This window comes from Pteronotus mesoamericanus, unplaced genomic scaffold, assembly GCF_021234165.1.
Source record: "Pteronotus mesoamericanus isolate MK-2021 breed Mesoamerican mustached bat unplaced genomic scaffold, CSHL_Meso_final contig_78, whole genome shotgun sequence".
NCBI lineage: Eukaryota > Metazoa > Chordata > Mammalia > Chiroptera > Mormoopidae > Pteronotus > Pteronotus mesoamericanus.
Window position 1 is genome coordinate 26,827,796 of NW_026555258.1, and position 20,966 is coordinate 26,848,761.

At 38.7% G+C, this 20,966-nt stretch overlaps 1 protein-coding gene across 4 annotated transcripts in view; it reads right to left on the reverse strand.

Moving 5' to 3' along the window:
* Positions 1–17,994, reverse strand: part of STX17 (syntaxin 17) — a 59,002-nt gene extending 41,008 nt beyond the window's left edge. Inside the window, exons 1-2 of one of the 4 annotated variants that reach the window (XM_054584615.1) lie at positions 17,960–17,994; positions 5,613–5,797 (exon numbers count right to left, since the gene is read on the reverse strand). In XM_054584615.1, coding sequence (XP_054440590.1) covers positions 5,613–5,735 — 123 coding nt within the window. In that variant the 5' untranslated portion in view covers positions 5,736–5,797; positions 17,960–17,994. Of the gene's footprint in view, positions 1–5,612; positions 5,798–17,588; positions 17,823–17,959 lie in introns of those variants that run through there. The other 3 variants (XM_054584617.1, XM_054584614.1, XM_054584616.1) reach the window with 3 other exon arrangements.
* Between the last annotated feature and the right edge of the window lie 2,972 nt (positions 17,995–20,966).

Sequence of the window (20,966 nt, forward strand, 5' to 3'; positions counted from 1 at the left end):
AGGCTAACCTACAAAGACATTGTGAGAATTAAATGATGTGATATATAAAAACCCCTGACATAGCACTTAATCTTTGTTATTATTTGTTCACTTGTCAGCTGTAGAAGGGATTAGTGTCTTGGGTGGAGATTGAACTAGATGGTCTTATCTTTTATAACAATAAAATTCTAAGAGAATTAGGAATAAAATAGTTCAGACTTCCTACTGCATGCTACACAATGTTTTACCTAACTTTGGTTACATTATTAAAGGCTAGTATTAAGTATAAAGGAGAGGGAAATAAATTTTAAATGATTTAAAATGTGTGAAAAGAAATCATAAAAAGTAACTCCTTAAAAATTTTATTAATGAGGATCTAAAGCCAATACTCAGCCACGTCGGGTAAATGAATTCTCAGAGCCCCTGATGTCCTCTAGTCAATTACACAGTCCAGGACCACAATACACTCACTTAATGTTTTAGAAAAATTTATTGCCCTCGCTTGGTTCCCCAAAATGGTTAATGGTACTGGCTCCTCAGAGGATACTATGGGTCTCAAGACTAAGACTTAAGAGCTTGATCATGATGTTGATGATAAAGATGCTTATTGAACTTCTGATACACACGGGATTATTACTGACTCTTATTAACCCATCCATCTCTGGCCCCAGGGAATTTATAATCTGCATTCCGAAAGTAAATGATTTGGGTTTTTTAATTTACATTGTGAAGTCATGTCTATCATGATCTCTGCACCTTGATTAATTAGCAATTTTTGAATTCCCAAAAAGACACAATCAAAGAAAGTCACACCCTGGCCAGTGTGGAGCACCATGCTATAAACTGAAAAGTCATAGGTTCGATTCCTGGTCAGGGTATGTGCCTAGACTGCAGTTTCAGTCCCCAGTCAGGGCACATATGAGAAGCAATTAATCAATGTTTCTCTCCCTGTCTCCTCCCTCCCCCTCTCTAAAGAAAAAAAAATAGTTCGTTAAGTGAGAACTATTGACAAGCATTTCTCAACTGCACTGTTTTTACAAAATGTCATTTTGTATTGTCTATTTGCACAGTGGCACTACAGAGATAGTTTAAAACAGTGCTGTAACTTGAAGCCATTAGGATGCTTTTGATTGCAAATAACAGAGAATTCAAAATTTTAAAATGGCTTTAATAATGAGGACATTCATTATCTCACATAAGAAGGAGCCTAAAAGTAGGATAATAATTCCACGGTAGTTTAGTTCAGAAGATTTACTATCTTCAACAGAGGGTTTGGTCCTCAGACTTGTCCTCTACTGGCTATAGATCCACATACAATACGGAGATAAAAGCCTAGTAAAAGCAGGAGCTGTTTCCTCCCATGTATCTCTTTTAACAGTAGAAAAATCTTTTTCAAAAACAGGCTTTTCCCCTCATTAGCAGAACGATAGGATACATCTATTGTTCACTGCTCACCAAACACTGGCAAGAATGAGGACGCCCTCAGACCCGTCACCACTCACCGCGGGTGCGCAGGCTTCCCTACCCTGAAACGGCGGGGAAGGCACACACTGGATCAGGGTTGTGCCGGAAGAAAAGGGGGCGGCGGGAAAGCGGGGTTAAAATACTGAAATAAACGTTCTCGGACAAAAAAGAGAAATGGAAAAAGTTTTTGTTGTAATCACAACTTCAAAAACAAATCAATCCCTAAGGCTAATTACATCTGATTTTGTACCATCTCGTTCAGGCTTCATACATGCCACTCATTTTCACATCTAATAATATGTTGCCTCTAATAATTCTCTAAATATTTCCTATCTTATTTCCTTGATTGGGTTATTGAGGATTAGAAACCTAATTTTTATGTCATTTTCACTGCTAACAATACAAGAAAACAACAAACGCCAAAACGTGTAAAAAGCTAACATATATTTATTTCCTGTAATAATTTCCCTCATCATTAAACCTGGCAGACTGAACACATTTATCTCTGCTTTCTCCCAAAACCCAACTAAAATGACAGTAAAGAACTTTCAAAGATATACATTCATAAGAAAAATGAAAATACAATGGAACATACCAGTTACCAAGAAGTTCTAACAAAATTTTGGAAGCTGAAAAGAGTGTGAATGTGTTGCAACTAACTTACCTGACTAGAGAAAGTTGAAACCTAAGGCTGCAGAGGGGGTGGATGTGGCCAAGAGAGGCAATAAGAAACAAGCCAACAAGTACAGCGCTACTCCAGAAAGACGGAGTAACCAGGAGTAACACCTTCCAGGTAACCAGTCGGCTGTCCACAAAGGAGCTAAAAGCTGAAGGATTCGTTGACAGCTTCTGTGAGGAACAGGTAGTCTACGGGAAGCCCTCTCCACAGGCTCAAGCAACTGCACTGCCCCTATCACCACAGGAGACCACACACCAGAACAGGATCTAGTGGTTCCCCATGCAAATAGATCCTCATCTCTACACCCTTTCAGGCAACAAGGCTCTTATCAACACCTTGCTACACACACTCTTCGATTAGCACTCTTAAATATCAACAGCTGGCCAAGAAAGTGTAGACTTCTGTAGGGTACCAGGAAAAAAAAAAAGAAGAAGAAGAAAGGGAGAAAGAAAGGGAGAGAACAGGGAGGGAGGGAAAAGGAGTAAAATAAATGGAAAGAAAAGGAACAAAGAAAATAAAAAGGAAAACAGGGAAAACGGACAAGGAAGCAGAAGAAAATGAAAATAAAATATTATCACCATAGAGAGAGATGATACTGCATCCATGAAATAAGAACAGGAGTCTCTTTGAGGAAGAGAGACAGACAGACAGAACATTGAGAGAAAAAAAGGACATAGGAAAAATATGACTCTGATTATTTCATTTTAGCTGGAACGTGGATGTGAGAGATGGAGCTGGAGCTACCATTTTACTTACAAAACAGAAACAAGTCGAGGATCGAACAGCAAGTTAGAAAATCTGGGTCTTTAATGTCTTTTGAGTTGCTACTATAGCCCTAGACTGTCTCCATAACTATGAGATTTTTTTTAAAAAAAGCAGAAGCAAAAACAAAACAAAAATAAAACACAGTGGCCGGTGTGGCTCGGTTGGTTGGAGCTTCATCCCGTAACCAAAAGGTTGTGGGTTTGGTTCCTGGGTCAGGACATATACCAAGGTTGTGAGTTTGATCCCCTGTCTGGGTGCATAGGGGAGGCAACCAATCCATGCTCCTCTCATGCATTGATGTTTCTCCCTCTCCCTTCTTCTCTCTTTGAAAGCAATGAAAAAATGTCCTCAGGTGAGGATTTAAAAAAACAAACAAAGTATGTCTTACTTCATACACAATTTTGGGGTTTCCTGCCACTTGCACGCTAACCATATCCTAATACAGTACATGGTACACAGTAAGTTTTTCCTCAAATCCCTACAATATGAAACAAAGAGAATTATGTTACAAGCTTACTATCTTGTTGTTCCTCTTAACTATGCTTAAGTCTATCTTACATTAGCCAAGAAAGCTGAATGCTAAAACAAATTTCAGGATTACATTCTAATCGAGTCTATCATGTTAATAAAATGCAATGCTGAAGGACCTATGGAATATAGTCCCAGGTGTCCACAGCACACTACTTCCATTGTTTTCAGATGTTGCAGAATCACTCCACTAAGGCTTACCTTCAATTTCCCTTCAGTCTGACTTTCTTCTTTTAAATTCATATTGGATGACTGATGGCTAACATAATAAATATTTTATCTTTCTACACTCTTCCCCCAGGAGGAATATGCCTTTTTGAAAGTGAGGCACCATTAGACATCTGAAATCCAAAATTAGTTCTTAACTCTTTGGTCTACAGTGAACGCTGCTGCTTTTAAATATTTTTACATCATCATAAACTGTCTATTAAAATATGCCATTCAATCTTATATGGATACAAAATCACTTTCATAGCTAAACTAGAAGTCCTAGGGACAGAATGATCAAGCACATGGAATAAAACACATATCAGTATGAGTTTAACTGCTTAGCTCCGCACATCACCGATATTGTAATTTATAATTAAATGTTTAACATTTCCACAGTAAGTAAAAATTTCACAAAAAGCTAACAAAAAACTGTTCTGGCAAAAAGAAAGATCAATATAACCCTAAAATAATTTTCTTATGAAGTCTGTTACTAATTAATCAACTCAGTTATAAACCATTCCTATCCTCACCTACCTTTCTCTCAGGGTTCTGACTTCCACTGATAACCGAACGGTACATGTGGTTAAGCTCTGAAGTAGGCACTTTCATATAGAATATAAGAAAAAGGAAATCTATTACATGCCAAACCTCAAATGTGAGAAAGGACAATAAAGGGAAAAAATGGCCTCAGTAGACCACAGACTACTTATTTCTGCCTTTCAGAATCAGTTCTGCCAAATTCTTGTCATCTTTGTAACCAAGCATTCAAAATGAGCTCAGGACTTTGAAATGCACCTTATTAGACCTCCCACCCAATATGATCAGTCAAAAGTACACAACTATTTCTCTATTGTTATAGTACTAAAAGAATGAGCGTTCCTCATTAATTAAAGCATAGAACCCTTTAATCTGTTTCTGCTCATGACTAGAATAACCAGTTTACCAAACAACTTCCCTATCCTTAAAAGTTATAGTACTTATTGCTTATGGGTAAAGAAGAAAGAACTCAAGGGATGACAAAGTATTAATCTTGAATTTTAGACACCTTCACATTTGTACAGAAATTTTCATCACAATATTCTTGGCACTTATTTCTATACTTTTTAAAAATAGTTAAATACTAGAAAGGCAGATGGTATCTATGGGAGAAAAAGGTGACGTTTTTCTTACTTGTATAAGGTCGGCAGTCGAGGTGGTAAATATTGTTTAAACAGAAAGGCATAATGACCACCCCCCCCCCCCCCCCCATCAATGGAGGGCCACAGAGCTTCAAGTCTATACTGAGGGAGGTTCTTCTGAAGGAGCAAATGCCACTGACCTGCCCCACAGCAACTAAGACAACACAGCCTATCAAATCAATGCTTGGTACTCAGTAAATCTGATGTTCCCATAAATGTCACAATCATTCCACCAGTCCAAGTGCTATGCATCTTCTACCATAGTCCTTCAGACTAGTTCTTCCCTCTACCTATCTCCTAAACTGACCTCTGAGTTGAGGAGATAGGCTTTCCTCAAAGGGCAGCAGTGACGTTGGGAAATTCCTTCATATCACATAATGATTTCCCTCTTTAACCTACATGCACCTGAAGAGGTTAGGCGTTACTGACAGACACACACTGAAGATCCAAAATACTTGCCATAGGGTAAATGAAATTAAGGTAGGCCCCTTTGCCCAGGTTTGCTGCCTTCACGTTTTAGTGCACTACCGAACTGTTTGTATTTTAATTAACTGCTTAATATGTCAGTATGTACAACCGAAAAGATATAGATTCTATTCTATCCCGTCCTAAAAAAGAATATGAGAGGTATATTTGCAGAACACAAATAAAACCAGATGAAAGAATAAATCATGTTGCTAAATCAACAGAAGTTAGATATTTTAGCAAATATCTAAATATTTAATATTCTGAATTTAGCTAAAGTATAAAACAAATATAAATCAGAATATGTAACTGTTTTTTTTGTGGTAGAAGATGGAAAAACTTACCTTTTCAATATTTAGCTGGTGCTTTCTTAACCTCTCCAGATCTGTTGGGATTACTATTTTAATAAATTTCTGGATAGCTGGTTCAAGACGGCGTAATTTCACTTTTTCTTCATCTTCAGACATCCTAATAAATGCTGTGTCACTTCTACTTACGACAACTGTCTTCTCTACTCATACAGAAAAGCCTAAAAGAGAAATATTTATTAAAGAAAGCTTTTAAATAAGTTCCTATTATTTTTACAAGCCAACTATTAGGTATAATTTTATAATTCTAAATACATACTCAACTTAATGCTGAAATTCAGTGACAGATTTTTTAAGAAACCTTTTATTTTAAAACCTTTTTCTCTGTTCAAAAGTAATGTATATTTCCTTTAGAATGTTTAGAAAATATAAAAAATAAAATAAAATCAACAGTCATCTGCTCACCCCTAGTTAACTACCCATCCCCTACTCTTTCCATTTTGATGTGTCTTTCCAGGCCTTTGAAATACACACACGTATGGATAATGATATGGATATGGATACGTACACGTAATACCTTTTTATAAAAAACTAGGAGCATACTGTCCAAGTTTTCATTTCCCAATGTATCTTGGATATTAAATAACCTTTTTGAAAAAGGTTTCAAATGGTAAAATTGGATGAAAAAATTTAATTCTTAACACTTCTGCATGTATCAAACTTCATTTCTAATGTGATCATAATGTATCTATGCAATTATAATACTTTACTCATAACACAGGATGCAACTCTTCTCACTGATGTCCTTCAGATTGCCTCTTCCCTTTCTTACAAACTAATCAGCATTGTCTACAACCAATGCAAATAATAAGTGACACACCTGAAATAAGAACCCAGGATTCCTTTAAGCCCAATCGAATGGTCTCTCTAATTCACCAGTAGTTTTCTACCAGTGTTCCAGAAAGTCCAAGCGTATGCCTTTTAGGTCAGGGTAGGTGAAAATAGGGATTGGCAAGTGAGCAAGCTCCAGGACTCCACACCTACTCCAACTGGAAAAAATTTACTTATGTCTATTTCACAACTTTGAGTTTATTAAATTTTATATAAATAAAGGGCTCCACTGCTTAACCAAGCTTGAAAACCCTGTTGTGCACCATGGTTACATGCCATTTCATTAGCCACAACAACTTCCATATTTAAAAAAAAATTAATTGGGCATGTTAATCCCATTGGGTTATGATGTCTTAGCCCAGGGTCCACAGAGATAGGAGTTCACAAAAAGACTCTGTGGAGTCACTGAATCTTTACAAAAAACTGTGGATGTGTTTTGATTTATTTTGGGGGACAAAGTCCATTGCTTTCCTGAAATTATCAAAAAGATCTATCACTCTAGAAACATTAAGAACTATTACTCTAATAATGCTGTTTCTCTTTTCACAGTTGAAAGTTTTGAAATGTTGGTTATACACACTATCTTATTTACTTGCAGCTTGAGTTTTATGTTTGATCTAAGCTCAAGAGCAAAAATGGGAAAATCTCCAGACACCAGACATGAGTTCTCCAGTACTTAGTAGGAACTGGAGACACATGGAGAAGTTAACGACCAAGAGTTAGTCCTCAGATCCAGCAAAACAGAAAAACACATAACTAAGGGACTAGAGATAATAAAGTAATCTAAAAACAAAGTTAAAATAAGTGCATTTTTAAATATTCTAAGATATAAAGGAAGAAATAGAATCTTTTTAAAAATAACCTTATAAAACAGTAACAGGCCAATCTAAAGTAAACCAAGTACAAAGTCTACTTAAAAAAATCTACTCAAAAACCTCAAGATGGGTTAAGTAGTAAACTCCATAGCTGAAAAGAGAGTTATTGTTTGGAAGATATCAGTCAGAACACAGAAGAATAAAGAGGTACAAAATATAAAAGAAAATAAGGTACATAAAGGATAAAATGAGAAGCTCAAAAACAAAGAGAAGTCCCATACGGAAAGAATAAAGTGGCAAAAAGGTATCACTCAAAGAGAATGCGCTCAGAATTAAGATGTTGGACCTCAGATTGAAAATGCACATAAGCTCCAAGTAGCATTAAAAAAAATTTACCGGAACATATGGAAGGGAAATTGTAGAACATCTTAGACAAAGAGAAAATCATAAAAAGCAAACCAAAGATAAAAGACAGATAAATGAAACCAGTAAAAGCAGCAAATTTTTCATCAAAGCAAGATATCAAGATGGGAATATCTTCAAAGTGCTGAGGGAGTTGGTGTATACCCAGGGAAATTATTATTTTGAAGTGAAGGCAAAATAATAATTTTCAGACATACAAAGACTGAGTTTATTACCAAGCCCATTATTAAAAGTACTAAAATGCATACTTTAACAATAAAGACAATAAACCCAAAGGAGTGGAATGGCAAGAAGCAATCAATATAATAGAGTATTCTGTTACTGGTGAATAAACGAACCAATAAAAGAAGGGATGTATTTTGAATAACTTAAGTATAACAAAAATATTTACATTTAAATTACTTTTCTACAATGTATCTTTTACTAACTCATGGTAGTACTAGGCATAGATGTTTCATAATATAATTAATCATCTACTGGTGGCTATTTCGGTTGTTTCTAGTTTTCCACCATTATGTACTATGCCACAGTGTAATTATCCTCCATGCACATAAACCAAACTGCCATCTGTAATTATTGCCTTACATTAAATACCTGGAAATAGAACTAGGTTCACACAATTTTTAGGACTATTGATATCAAATGTCCCAAAAATGGTTATGCCTATTTACATTTCCACTTGCAATGCACCAAAATGTCCATTTGTCCATACTTCAATCAATATTTAGTATTATCACTCCTCTTGGACATTTGGTGATCAAATAGGACCTCATTATTGTTTTATTCAATTCTTGAATTACTAATAAAATTGATTTATTAGCTATTTGCATTTCTTCTTTCATGAATTGCCAACTCATGCAAAATGTCTATTTAACTACAAGGTATATCTTTTTCTTATTATATTTAACATGTAATAGATTATAATAAAGTATCAACTATTTACCCAACATAAATGTTTCCCAGTTTATCACGTTGCCTCTTGTGTTTTCTTCTACTATGCAGAGTATATATTATAGGAATATATCGTTATACTTGTCTACTGCTTCTATCAAAATATTTTTAAACATACCTGGTGCTCAACAGATGCTGATGAAACTAAAGTATTTCTTTTCAGGCCTCTTCACTGTTTCTAATCCTACCACTCTACTCAAACAGCACAATATGCATAGCACATTACAACAGTGTCTTAAATGGCCTGCCTTTAGGCTCTTTCCCCTCTTCAATTTTCCCTTGCAGATTACAATTACTATACATTTCAAACAGCAATGTGCTTCTCCTCTGAACAAAAATTTCCAAGAGTCCCCTATCATTTTAACAAGAAAATACGTTAATAAGTAGATCTATCATTTTATCTTTTATCACCCAATCTCTATTTTGGGCTTTGCAATGATGTTCCCTATGTCTAGAAGCTCCTTTACATCCCATCTGCCTCTGAAGTTGGGAAATCATTTGAGATGTAATTCAAGATGTGACTGAATATTTGGCTTGTTTTCGCTGTTGGCCTTATGCTGCGATGATGGTTTTACTTTTTGAGTCCGAAGGTGGCGTTCCCAGGTCAGCGCTCCGCATGGCTCTGCCCCAGTTTCCAGGCCCAGGGGACTGCCGCTGCCCCACAGGAGCCGCTCTCCGGGAAGACGACCTGCCCCAAGAACCTCCCCACTTTTTTCCAGCTTTTGGTCTCCTCTGGCCCGCACTTTTTCTACTCTCCACCATTTCCATTTTTATAAAATTACAGTAAAATGCTTACATAAAACTAAGAACTTAACATTTAAAAAATTTCATAAACATGTTGTTATTGAAACACAAAGTTGTCCAGCAATGGCTCTAATCATAAAATAGCTGAAATATTTGTAAGCTGTTAAGGGAAGATCTTGATTCGATATACAAAATGTGGCTTAAAAGTATGATCGAATAAATGAGAGTTTCTTTCAGCATTTCTTGATTTTTCAGTTAGAAAAATAGAACATTATTTCTGATATAATTAAAACAAAAATAAAAAATACATTTATATTAACATCAAACTAAGTAAAACATGCTCATGAAAAAGACAAGAAAAAACACAAAAGTCCCTAATTTCCTAAACTTCTTAGAGTTGTGTTATTGGATTAGCCAAAAGGATTGTTTAGCTTTTTTTCTGTACGATGGCTCTAGCAGTGCTTAGTAGTGCTCTAGTAGTTGTCTTTAACTTCATTGGAAACAACTTTGTTAGACTGTATTAGATTTAAATGACAGCGTGCATTTAAAAAAACATCAGAATTGGTGAATTTCTGTGCAGCCATTTTAATATTGAAGATGGAAGAAAATACACAACATTTTTGCTGTATTATGTTTTATTATTTCAAGGAAGGTAAAAATGCAATGGTAACACAAAGAAAGATTTGTGCAGTGTATGGAGAAAGTGCTGTGATTGATCAAATGTGTTAAAAGTGGTTTATGAACTTCCTTGGTACTATTGACACATTGGCCAAATAATTCTTTGCTGTGGAGCTGTCTTATGCGCTGGAAGAGGCTTAGCGGTACCCCTGGCCTCCACCCACTAGGAGCCAATAAAGGGAGATAACCGACATATTCAAAATATCCATTCAATACAGTTATTGGTGAATATTTAAAATATCTTTTATTTTACAGAAAACAATAAAGGCTTTTATTTTACAGAAAAAATTGAGGCGCTCTCTCCCCACAGAGCCATCATGAGGGCACCATATCTGAACTTTTTGGCCAACCCAATACTTTTTAACATTTTTTTACATGTAAATGGAATATATTATTTTAACATTTTTAAAAAAGTGTGATAGAATATTTGGAGTGATAGAATTGGTCTGTATCATGACAGTGTAATGGATACACAATTATATGCATTTGTCAAATGCATATAACAATATGCATTACAACAAAATGAATTTTTATAAATTAAAAAACAAAAAACCCCACAACAGTATGTGAGGGAACCCAAATGGAATGCAAACTATATGGAACAAACTAACTGCACTACAAATGAACAGTACAGCATAACCACATTGTAAGAAGCAGGGGAAGAAAATAACTAATCTAGGTAACTTTATAAAACAGTATTATCCAGTATTTTAACTGGATAATATAAGGCTAAAGACAAAAATAAACTACATAGAACAATACTATACTCTAGTTAGTAAATCTCTTTCTCATAGGAGTATGGGTTAGAAAGACTGAAATTATGTATTAGTAGGATCGAACAAATAAAATATTTTATAGAACATGAAAACCAGATTTCTTGCTGTCAAAGAAATTATAAATAAGATGCAAGAATGGAAGGAACCCGATGGTGTTAGATTAGAATCAGAGGTATAAGATCACTATGGCAAGATGGCGGCATAGGTAACCGTGGCTCACCTCCTTGCACAACCATATCAAATTACGAGTAAACTACAGAACCACCATTATTCAGAACCACCAGAAATCGAGTAAATTGAATTTCTAGAACTACAGAATTAAAGATGAAACCACACTGAGACTGGTAGGAGGGTCAGAGATGAGGAAAGAGCTAGTCTCGTACCCACAAGTGGCAGATAAAAATCGGGAGGAGTATCTTGGGAGCGAGGGGACCCAGACCCACACCATACCCCCCAGCCCAAGGTTCCAGTGCCAGGAAGATAAGTCCCCATAACTTTTGGCTGCAATGGGGACTGAGGCTATGGAAGATAGAAACTTCTGGAGCCCCTGGCTGTTCCTTTTAAAATGCCAACACACAGACTTAGGTTCACTCCTTCTGAGCTCCAGCACCAGGGTAGCAGCTTGAAAGGCACCAGAGGCATATGGGGAGAAAGTGAAGCATCTGGCATCAGGGTGAAAGCTGTGGGCACCTTTCTCCTATACAGAAAGCTGGCAGGGGCCACTATTCCTTTGAGGCGCTCTCTCCCCACAGAGCCATCATGAGGGCACCATATCTGAGACTCCATCAACCTGGCTCACACTGTGTCCCACACAGCCTTCCGGCCCACACAAGCTTTTTCTAGTGGCTTTCCCACACAAATGGCTTGTCTTGGCTCATCTTGGCTTATGCTGCAGACTCTGCTAAACTTTCTCAAACAAGCAGTATCTGACCTTAGCATGCACTATACCCCTCACTTAATGGCCCCTGGTTCTAGGCATATCACTAGTGGCAACTGGGGTTCACAGCTAGGCCTCTCCTGGGTTCCGCCAAAGCCAGCACAAGTAGCAGCCTATGCTGGGTGGCCCCAGACAGAACACTGTCAGTGGCTGACCTTGGCCTGCACCTCCTGGGAGGCCCCAAAACAAGCACATCCAATGGTGAGCAACAGAACACATCAGAGTACCACCCAGCCACCTCCACAAGTGACACTCTCAAGAGGCAGACTTAGCAGGCACCAGAGCCCTGAGAATAAGTCCTGCTTTGTGGAGTAGGCCCCTAAACAACTGATTCTCCATGGTGGTTGGAGGTTGGTGGTCAGTGATCACAGCCAGTCCTTGTAGCTGATTGGCCTGGAAGTAAATTCTTCCCATTGACCTGCCAATAGCAGTTAAGGCTCATCTACAAGAGGGTGTACACAGCCCACGCAGTGGGTGCACCTTGAGTACTCTGCTTAGGTGATAGGGAGGCTGTGCCACTGGACCCTGTAGGACACTTACTACATTAGGCCACACTACCAAGACTACCAAGATTAGGCTATAGCTACCAAGGGAGTCCTAGCAGCTCTACCTAATATAGTGAAACAAACACAGGGAGGCTTCCAAATGAGGAGCAAAGAAACATGGCCCAAATGAAAGAACAGAGCAAAACTCTAGAAAAATAACAAAACAAAATGGAGACAAGCAATCTACTAGATGCAGAGTTCAAAACACTGGTTATAAGGATGCTCAATGAGCTTAGGGGAAGAGTAGATAAAATCAGAGAGAACTTCAACATCATAAAAAAGGATGAAACCATAAAAAAGAACCAGTCAGAATTGAAGGATACACTAACTGATATGAAGAACAATTTGCAGGGAATCAACAGTAGAGCAGATGAAGCCAAGAATCAAATCAGCAATTTGGAATATAAGAAAGCACAAAACACACAATAAGAATAGCAAGAATAAAAAAGAATTCAAAAAAATGAGGACAATATAAGGAACCTCTGGGACAACTTCAAGCATACCAACATTCGCATCATGGGGGTGCCAGAAGGAGACGAGAGAGCAAAAAATTGAAAATTTATTTGGAAAAAATGACAGAAAACTTCCTTAACTTGGTGAAGAAAATATGCACACCAGTCCAGGAAGCTTAGAGAGTCCCTAACAAGATGAACCCAAAGTGGTCCCCATCAAGACACATCATAATTAAAATGCCAGAGGTTAAATACAAAGAGAAAATTTTAAAAGCAGCAAGAGAAAAGCAGTTAGTTGCCTACAAGGGAGCCCCCCTAAGACTGTCAGTTGATTTCTCAAAAGAAACTTTGTAGTCTAGAAGGGAGTGGCAAGAAATAGTCAAACTCATGAAAAGCAAGGACCTACAGCCAAGATTACTCTACTCAGCAGAGCTCTCATTTAAAATCGAGGGACAGATAAAGTTACCTAGACAAGAAAAAGCTAAATCAAGCCATTATTACAAGAAATGCTAAAGGGACTTACTTAAGGAAAAGAAGATCAAAACTATAAAGTGGCAATACATATCTATCAATAACTGAATCTAAAAAAACAAAATAAATGAACAAGCAGAACAGAAACTAAATCACAGATACAAAGAACGTTTTGACGGTTGCTAGATGGGAGGGGGGTTGGGGGATGGACAAAAAAGGTGAGGGGATTAAGAAGTACAAATTGGTTGTTAAAGGATAGCCTTAGGGATGTAAAGTACAGCATAGGGAATACAGCCAAAGAACATATATGCACGACCCATGGACACAGACGATGGTGTGGAGATTGCCTGAGAAAGTGAGAGAAAGGGGGTTCTGGGTGAGGTGGGGCAAAGGGGGAAAACTGGGACAACTCTAATAGCATAATCAATAAAATATAATTAAATTAAAAAAGAGAATCAGAGGTATCAAAATAAACTTTTTTTTTTTTACAAATATTACAGAGCCTGGCCGAAGTAACGCCTGCTTGAGTGTGCTCGATAGGGTAATAATATGGGTGTAATAATTTAATTTGAACATTTCACCTAAAATGTCATATGGTATGCTTGAGTGTGATATTGTTATGTTACAGAATTCCAAGCTTATGATTTTGTAACAAGAGATTTTGGAAATAAAAAAAGAGGCATTATTTGTGCCAGGCCTGTGTAACAGTATACATATATATGTATGTATATAGATATAAATGTCTACATTTATATCTAAAAATAAATATGTATAGGCTAGTTGGCGCGGCTAGAAAGTAGTGGGAAGCTAGTGTCCTCTCGAGCTGCGTGGGTTCCAGCATCCTGACGCACGTTCGGCCAGGTCACTTTGTTGAGTGACACCGCCGTCACATCTGAGGCGCTGTGGTCCGGCATGTGCAGCGGGAAGCTGCGGCAGCCTCTACGTCCTAAGAGGTAGCCTGGGCCCGAGACCTTTAAGGGCAGCGGGAGGAGGGGAGAGGGCACCTTCAACCTGGTGCACTTTGGGAACCAGACCCGGGGCGGGAACCCGGCGTGCACCGCTCCCCGGGCTGTGCCAGAGATCCGCCTGCGGGGCAGGGGTCACCCACATTTGCCGGCCCTGCCACTCCGGCTGCCGAAAGAGGTCACCCCCACCCTTCTCTCTTGGGCCAGTGTCCGGACAAATCCTGCCTTTGGGACTTTTTTTCAGCTTTTTGCTCTGTAACACTTCATCCCCTCCCCTTCCTGTCCTCAGAACCCTGCTGAGGAGAGTCCTGGGTGTCCCCATTCTCGGAGTTGTGTTAAGAATGAGCAGCATCTTCTTTCTCCTTAGGGACTGGCAGATTATTCCGAACCGGTGTATTTGGGAGGCCGCGCCACACCTCCCTCCCGTGAGGCCCTTCTAGGTTCTCAGATTCTGAAGTCAAAGGCAGACCAAACTTCTCCTTAAGAAAAGCCTCACAGTGTAGTATTCTTTGTTGTATGGACCTTGATATGGGATGGCTGGGGAGGTAACACTTTCTTCACCCATCTCCCCAGATCTCCGCTGTAGAATCAAAGGCACCTACTGTACTGAACTTGGAAAGCGCCGTGGGTGAGGGCTTTCAACTGAGATTGGGGTGAAAACCATACCTGTGGACTAGGATAATTGGTGTGTGTACATACTAAATTTGTTGTGCCTAAGCACCTCCCCACATTAAGGGTGTAAAAAGGTGATCATATTTGCAACCCATCTTGAATTGATCCTTTTAAAAGCAGCTTTGAAAATGTGTTTTACCAGCCTGCCTACTTGTAAATACGGGCAGTTATATTAATGAGTAGACTTCGCTTTGATGAAGGCAAAATTTGCAGCATGTTCTTTCTTTACAGTCCAGTCACTTCTCAATTGTGGGCATTAACCTTCTGAAGTTTTTTATCCCTTATAAACTTTGAACCAAGAATTTATGAGGCCTATTTTTAACAAATGAGGATGAGTTATCAATTTTAGATGACTGTGCTTGTTTTTTTACTATGTTCAGTGAGCTAGGTTGAGAATTAACTTCAGTTCATGTATATTGACTGCAAACATAGGTCTCAGAGACTGAACATACTATTTGCACATCCAGGCACTAGAAATAGGCAATTACATTGTCCTATTTGCTGGTTCTGATGCTAAAGTTTCTGGAGATAATTGCAGTTGTAACTTCAGAGAAAACGAATACAATTTTGACTTTTTAAAGAAATTTTCTATTACATTAAAAGTCTCTTACTATGTGTTTATACAAACCACATAATGAATTGCTGTATGTGCAAGATAGATAGCTCACATTTTGTAGTTTTTTTACAAAACTAAACTGGAAGTCATGTAAATTTATTTGAGAATAGAAGAACTCTTGAAAGTAGTAATAATGGAGGGAGAAAACAGATCAGATAAAAATGTTCTAAAAGTTGCTCTTTGTGTTATTTTTCCCATTATTATATGTGTAATACCTGGTTTCTGGAAATTGAATTAAAATTAAAATAACTAGTATTTTAGTTAAAATAAATAAATATGTATATGCATAGATGTGCGTGTGTGTGTGTGTGCGTGTGTGTGTGTATCTCCATCTTTCTCTATGTGTGTGTGTATATATATATGCCAGGCACGAGAAATAAGGATACCCCAGTAGCAATGAGCATTCCTATTCCCTAGACCTTGGTGTTCAAATACCACTCTAAAAAAAAGAAAAAAGAAAAAGAAACCAGGATTCCTTGGAGAAGGTTCATTCCAGAGCTGGAGCAGGGAAAACACAAGATAAGCCTGAATGAAGTATCTTAAAGTGCCAGAAAGTAAGAAGTTCTCAAAAAATGATGGGGATTTGTCAAAAGGGCACAAGAAGCAACTGAAAAAATTCCCAGTGGCCAAAGCTGGTACAATTTGAACCTAAAATAACTAACAAAAGTGTAGGATAATAACCAATAGAGAAATAAGCAAGTCCATACTGATTCAAATAAGTAACTGAATACATAAATAAATGGGAAGAGGGAACACCTTTTCCAATAAATAAATGAAGAAAGAAGGGAAACAGAAAGTCACCATCATAACATCACAGTAATAATTACTGAAGGCAAGATCCATCAATGGATGTTAAAATCAGAAAGTGAAAAGTTTGAGGAGAAACGGGATATTTGCATAGTTTACAAGTTTTCTCCCAGGACATCAATTATTTATAAAGGGAAACATAGGCACATTACATTAGAGAATCCCTGCATATAACATCTTAACAAAACGATCAAAAGTATTATGAAATGCAGTGTATCGTGCATCCCCTCAAATGATTAACTGAGAAGGGCACATATGCTTCTACAGTATCAACAAAAACACACAACCTTAATCAAATCATGAGAAAAATTCCTACAAAACCCAACGAAAGGGCACTGTACAAAATAACCTGACCGGGACTCTTCTACAGCATAGCGATCGTTACAGACAGAAAACTTCGAGCTGTCACAGCCTGGAGGAGACTAAGAAGCCAAGCCAACTAAATGCGATGTGGGATCTTAGATCAGCTCTTGGAACAGAAAAAGGTTATTAGTATTAAAAAAAAATGAAATCTAAAGAAAATTGGTATAGTATTGGACCTATGTTAATTTCTTTTGATAGTTGTACCAGTTAGGTGTTAACAATAAAGTAAGCTGTGGAGGACTCTATTTTGTAGCTTTTCTGTAATTGTAAAGTTATTTCAAAATAAAGTCTTTTAAAAAAATGTGTGACTTGACATTTTACATAAACAAGGCAAACATTTATAGGTCAAAAAAACTGCAATCATATTCATCGCACTAACACTGTGTTGGGGGGCGGGGAGGTCGGGGTTCCGGGTGCTACAAACGTCATCATTTAGTTCTTAAAACTATCACCAACTGAGTACCGTAATACTCATGTTTCCCACGAGGGAAATGTACTGGGAGGTTAACTAGATTAAGAGATTATTTATAACTAAAAGGCCCCATTTCTCAGAAAAAGTCCAAAATCTCTGAAACTCTTCCCACCATCAGCACTACCCAAAAGTGAGGAACACCTGCCATCAGCCTAGAGACCCCACATTTCCCCACTGCGGGCACCGAATATCCTCAGGCACGTCGCCCCGAGTTTCTTACTAGGGGACAGGATACTGAATTCGAAGAGTCAAGGCCTTTGGTCCTACCGCATGGTCTCCTTTCTCAGCTTCGGATTCCGAAATTTACAAAAGGAGGGAGTTAGCTGTGGGACCTTCTGTGAACTGGCTGACTGGACGCTCCGACCTCTTGCTCCGGGTCTTCCCCTCACTAGTCCCGAGCCTCGTCACCCCTCGCAGTGTCACCCACGGCACACCTGGGCCACACACACCGAATGCCCCCACCAGAGAACTGATGGGCGGGCAGGTCTCAGGACCGAGATGCCGGGGACCCCGACGTCCTGGGCCCCACAAGTGTGCTACGAGCAGGGCAGACGCCGGGAACTTTTCCACCCCGCGACCCCGGGAGGCCATCACTCTTGTCCCGTCGGCCGCCTCCCTACACCAGCTTTGAATAGTGGCTTCCAAAAACGAAACCGCCACTTCTTGGTACAGAGAGGAGTCGCCACGTCACTCGCATCTCCAGCCCGATGCCCCGCTTCCCTTGGGGGCGCCTCTACCGCACGCCTCGCCCACAGTGCGGAACAGGGCCTGACGCCCCTGAAGCGACCTCCCAAGAGTCCCTTACCTCCTGCCGGGGCGCTCGGTTGGGGGGGGTGGGGGCGGTCGGTGCGCACAGCGCAGGCGCTGCGTGACTGGGCGGGGCGTCGCAAAGGGCCGACTGGGCTAGGCCACGCCCTCACTCGTCCAGACCCTTCCTCTCGGAGTGTGGTCAGAATGCAGGTGAGAGTAAACGCGGGCGAAATTTTTTTAAAAAAGTGGTGCAGGTTTATGTAGTGGGGTTGCAATACTGGAGCCAGGAAGAAAGAGACGCATCCATGTTTTTTAGGTCACTTTGTTGTGTTTTACGTATGAGACAATTCACATTTGTATAGTCCTCTGCATTTTGCGAAATTTTTCTGTTCCTTTTCCTTTGTTTTTTCAGGAGTTTTATTGACGGTTTGGCCGTGTGTTCTTAGAAGTTGAAGCTCAGAAATGTTGTACCTAGTCTCTCTCGCCGGTGCCTCTCGTCACCTCCCCCACCCCCCACCCATCGCCCCATTCCTCCTCCCCCCACAAACACACAAAACTGTGGGATGAAAAGAGAACAAGTCTTAATTGTAACAGTCCCGGAAATGGAACCTCAGATTAGTTGTGATTTCCCCCCAAAACTGGTGAAGTCCTTAATGCCAACGTCCTTATTCCAGTTTTATAGCTAATGACACTGAGGCTCAACAAAGATTTGTTAAATGACTCACTCCCCTTCAGCCAGTTAATGACCGACTTTGAACTTCAACTGGGCTTGCTAAATTCCATCTGAAGTTCTTCCAGTTATACCTCCTACCATCAATGAATAAGCAGGTGTCTGGCTTTGAAGCCCTGCTCAGGTCACAGGTGATGGCCTAACTTCCAGGCCCAGCCTTTTTATATGTGTTTGTGAGTATTCAGATGACTTGCTTAGAATCTGTCCACTAATGGTATTTAAAAGTCATCAGAAGTCATATGGATGTTCAGGCCTAAAAAAACTCAATTCTTAGGGTCCTCCAGTGGGGCAGGCATAGGGGTAGAAATTGTGGACCAAGGAAAATTGATGGCCTGTAAGAAAGGCTTGAAAGGCAATTTCTAAAATAAGTAAAAAAACTAAGCAATTTGGATTTTCTTTGTGGGTATTGTAAAAGCTGGTGTTTTATTCTGGAAATGAGATGTTTATAAAATTTTAATTCTAAGAAGGAAAAGTATTAGGCAATATCATGGGAAAACATAATTTTTTCAGCAAAGGTCAGTTAAACAAGATCCTTTCAAGTAAAAGTCAGGTGAGGTATGCTCTGGAAAAACTCTCTCAAGTACAATAGGGAGGCATGACACTCAAGGATTTTGAACCAAGCCTTCTAGGTTATTACGTGTATGTTTGCTATAAGTTAGGTGTGTTGAGGTAGCAGGGTAGAACTTTTTAACCTAACAGCTTGATCTATAATCTTTAAATATTGAAACATAGGGTATGTGGACTTCTTTCGTACTCTTGCTCTAGGCCCTGAAGTTGTTAGGAGCAGGCCTGCTGCTACTAGCCAACATTTTCCAGAGGTCTTAACTGAACCAGGAAGGCCAAAGAGTAAAATAAATAAATAAATAAATAAATAAATAAATAAATGTATGTATGTGTGTGTGTGTGTATATATGTATATGTATATAAAGTCTTTTCAGGTACCATTGTTATGTACTTGGAAAAACCAAGAAATGAATTGAAACAAGTTCAATAAAGTGTCTAGAGAAATAGCTTTCCTAAACAACAATTGCCAATTTAAAAATGTGGAAGAAAAGATCACTTTCAAAAATAGCTGAATCAAGTTTGTGTTTATAAGGAAGTATAGGACCTATTTGTAGAATTAATAATAGCTAAATGGGTGGGGACAGAGGGATGGATTACAAAGGGGCATGAGGAAACTTTGGGAGTGATGGATGTTTTCATTATCTAATTGTGGTACTAGTTACCTGGGTGTAGACTTACGTCAAAACTTACCAAATTGTACATTTTAAATATATGTGTGTTTATTACATGCCCATCATACCCAAGTAAAGCTGTTTCTTGAGGAAAGGCGTGTACAGAGTGGGGCGAACTCTGTGTTTTGGGTACTCATAACCGTAAACCTACTTTTGCCCCACCCTGCATTAGGATTTAAAACCTACACAGTTCTTGGAACAGATTAAGAGAACAATATATATTAACTACATGAATTAAGAAATAATTTTTTTAGTATCATAGAGCAAGTACATAGAGAACCTGAAAATCAAATTCAGATTTGGCACAATAATATAGAACTCCTAGGTTATCTTCCCAGCTCAGTTCTTCTCTGAGAACCGCTTTTCCCCACCAGATCTGCATGCTATCAGAGAGCTTCTGGCAGGCATTTTTACAGGCATGAAGCCACACTCCAGACCATAATGAATTGGTCCAGGAGCAGACACCTGAGTTAGGCTGGAACAATAAAGTACCTTTCCAGGAATCTGGAGGTGAGACTAGGATTCTAGCTTTAGTCTGGTTGGTTTCTTGAGTGGAAAAGATACAGCAGGGCTCTTGGGGATTGTGTTTTTCACTTTGTCAACTGGTGAGTCAGAGAAAGCCATGCTGCTCATTCATCCTATTTATAAGTGTGGAGGGATAAGTATGTATGTCCTGGTAATGGTGTTTTATTTAAAAAGTTGCTTTTTTAGTGTAGGTCATGTTCAAAAATGTTCAAATGCTGCTACCTTCACGAGGTTCTTTCTTTAGCCACGAATTATTGAAATGTCTATTGTAGTTCTGAATGCATTCTACTTATTTGTGCATTCTATCATCTCAATCATCTTGTAAACCAAAATGAAGAAAGGTTCAAAATAAAGTGTTAATAATGGTTACTTTTGGGATGGGATTAACTGGGAAAGGGCATGAAATAGCTTTCTGGGGTGCTATAAATGTTCTATATGTTGATTTAGTGCGATTTCACATGTGAAAACTTATCAAGCTGTACACCTAGAATTTGTGTACTTTATGTAAATAATACCACAATAATGAAGGACATAAAGAACAAGCAATTCTTGGTGGAAAACAAACAAAGTAT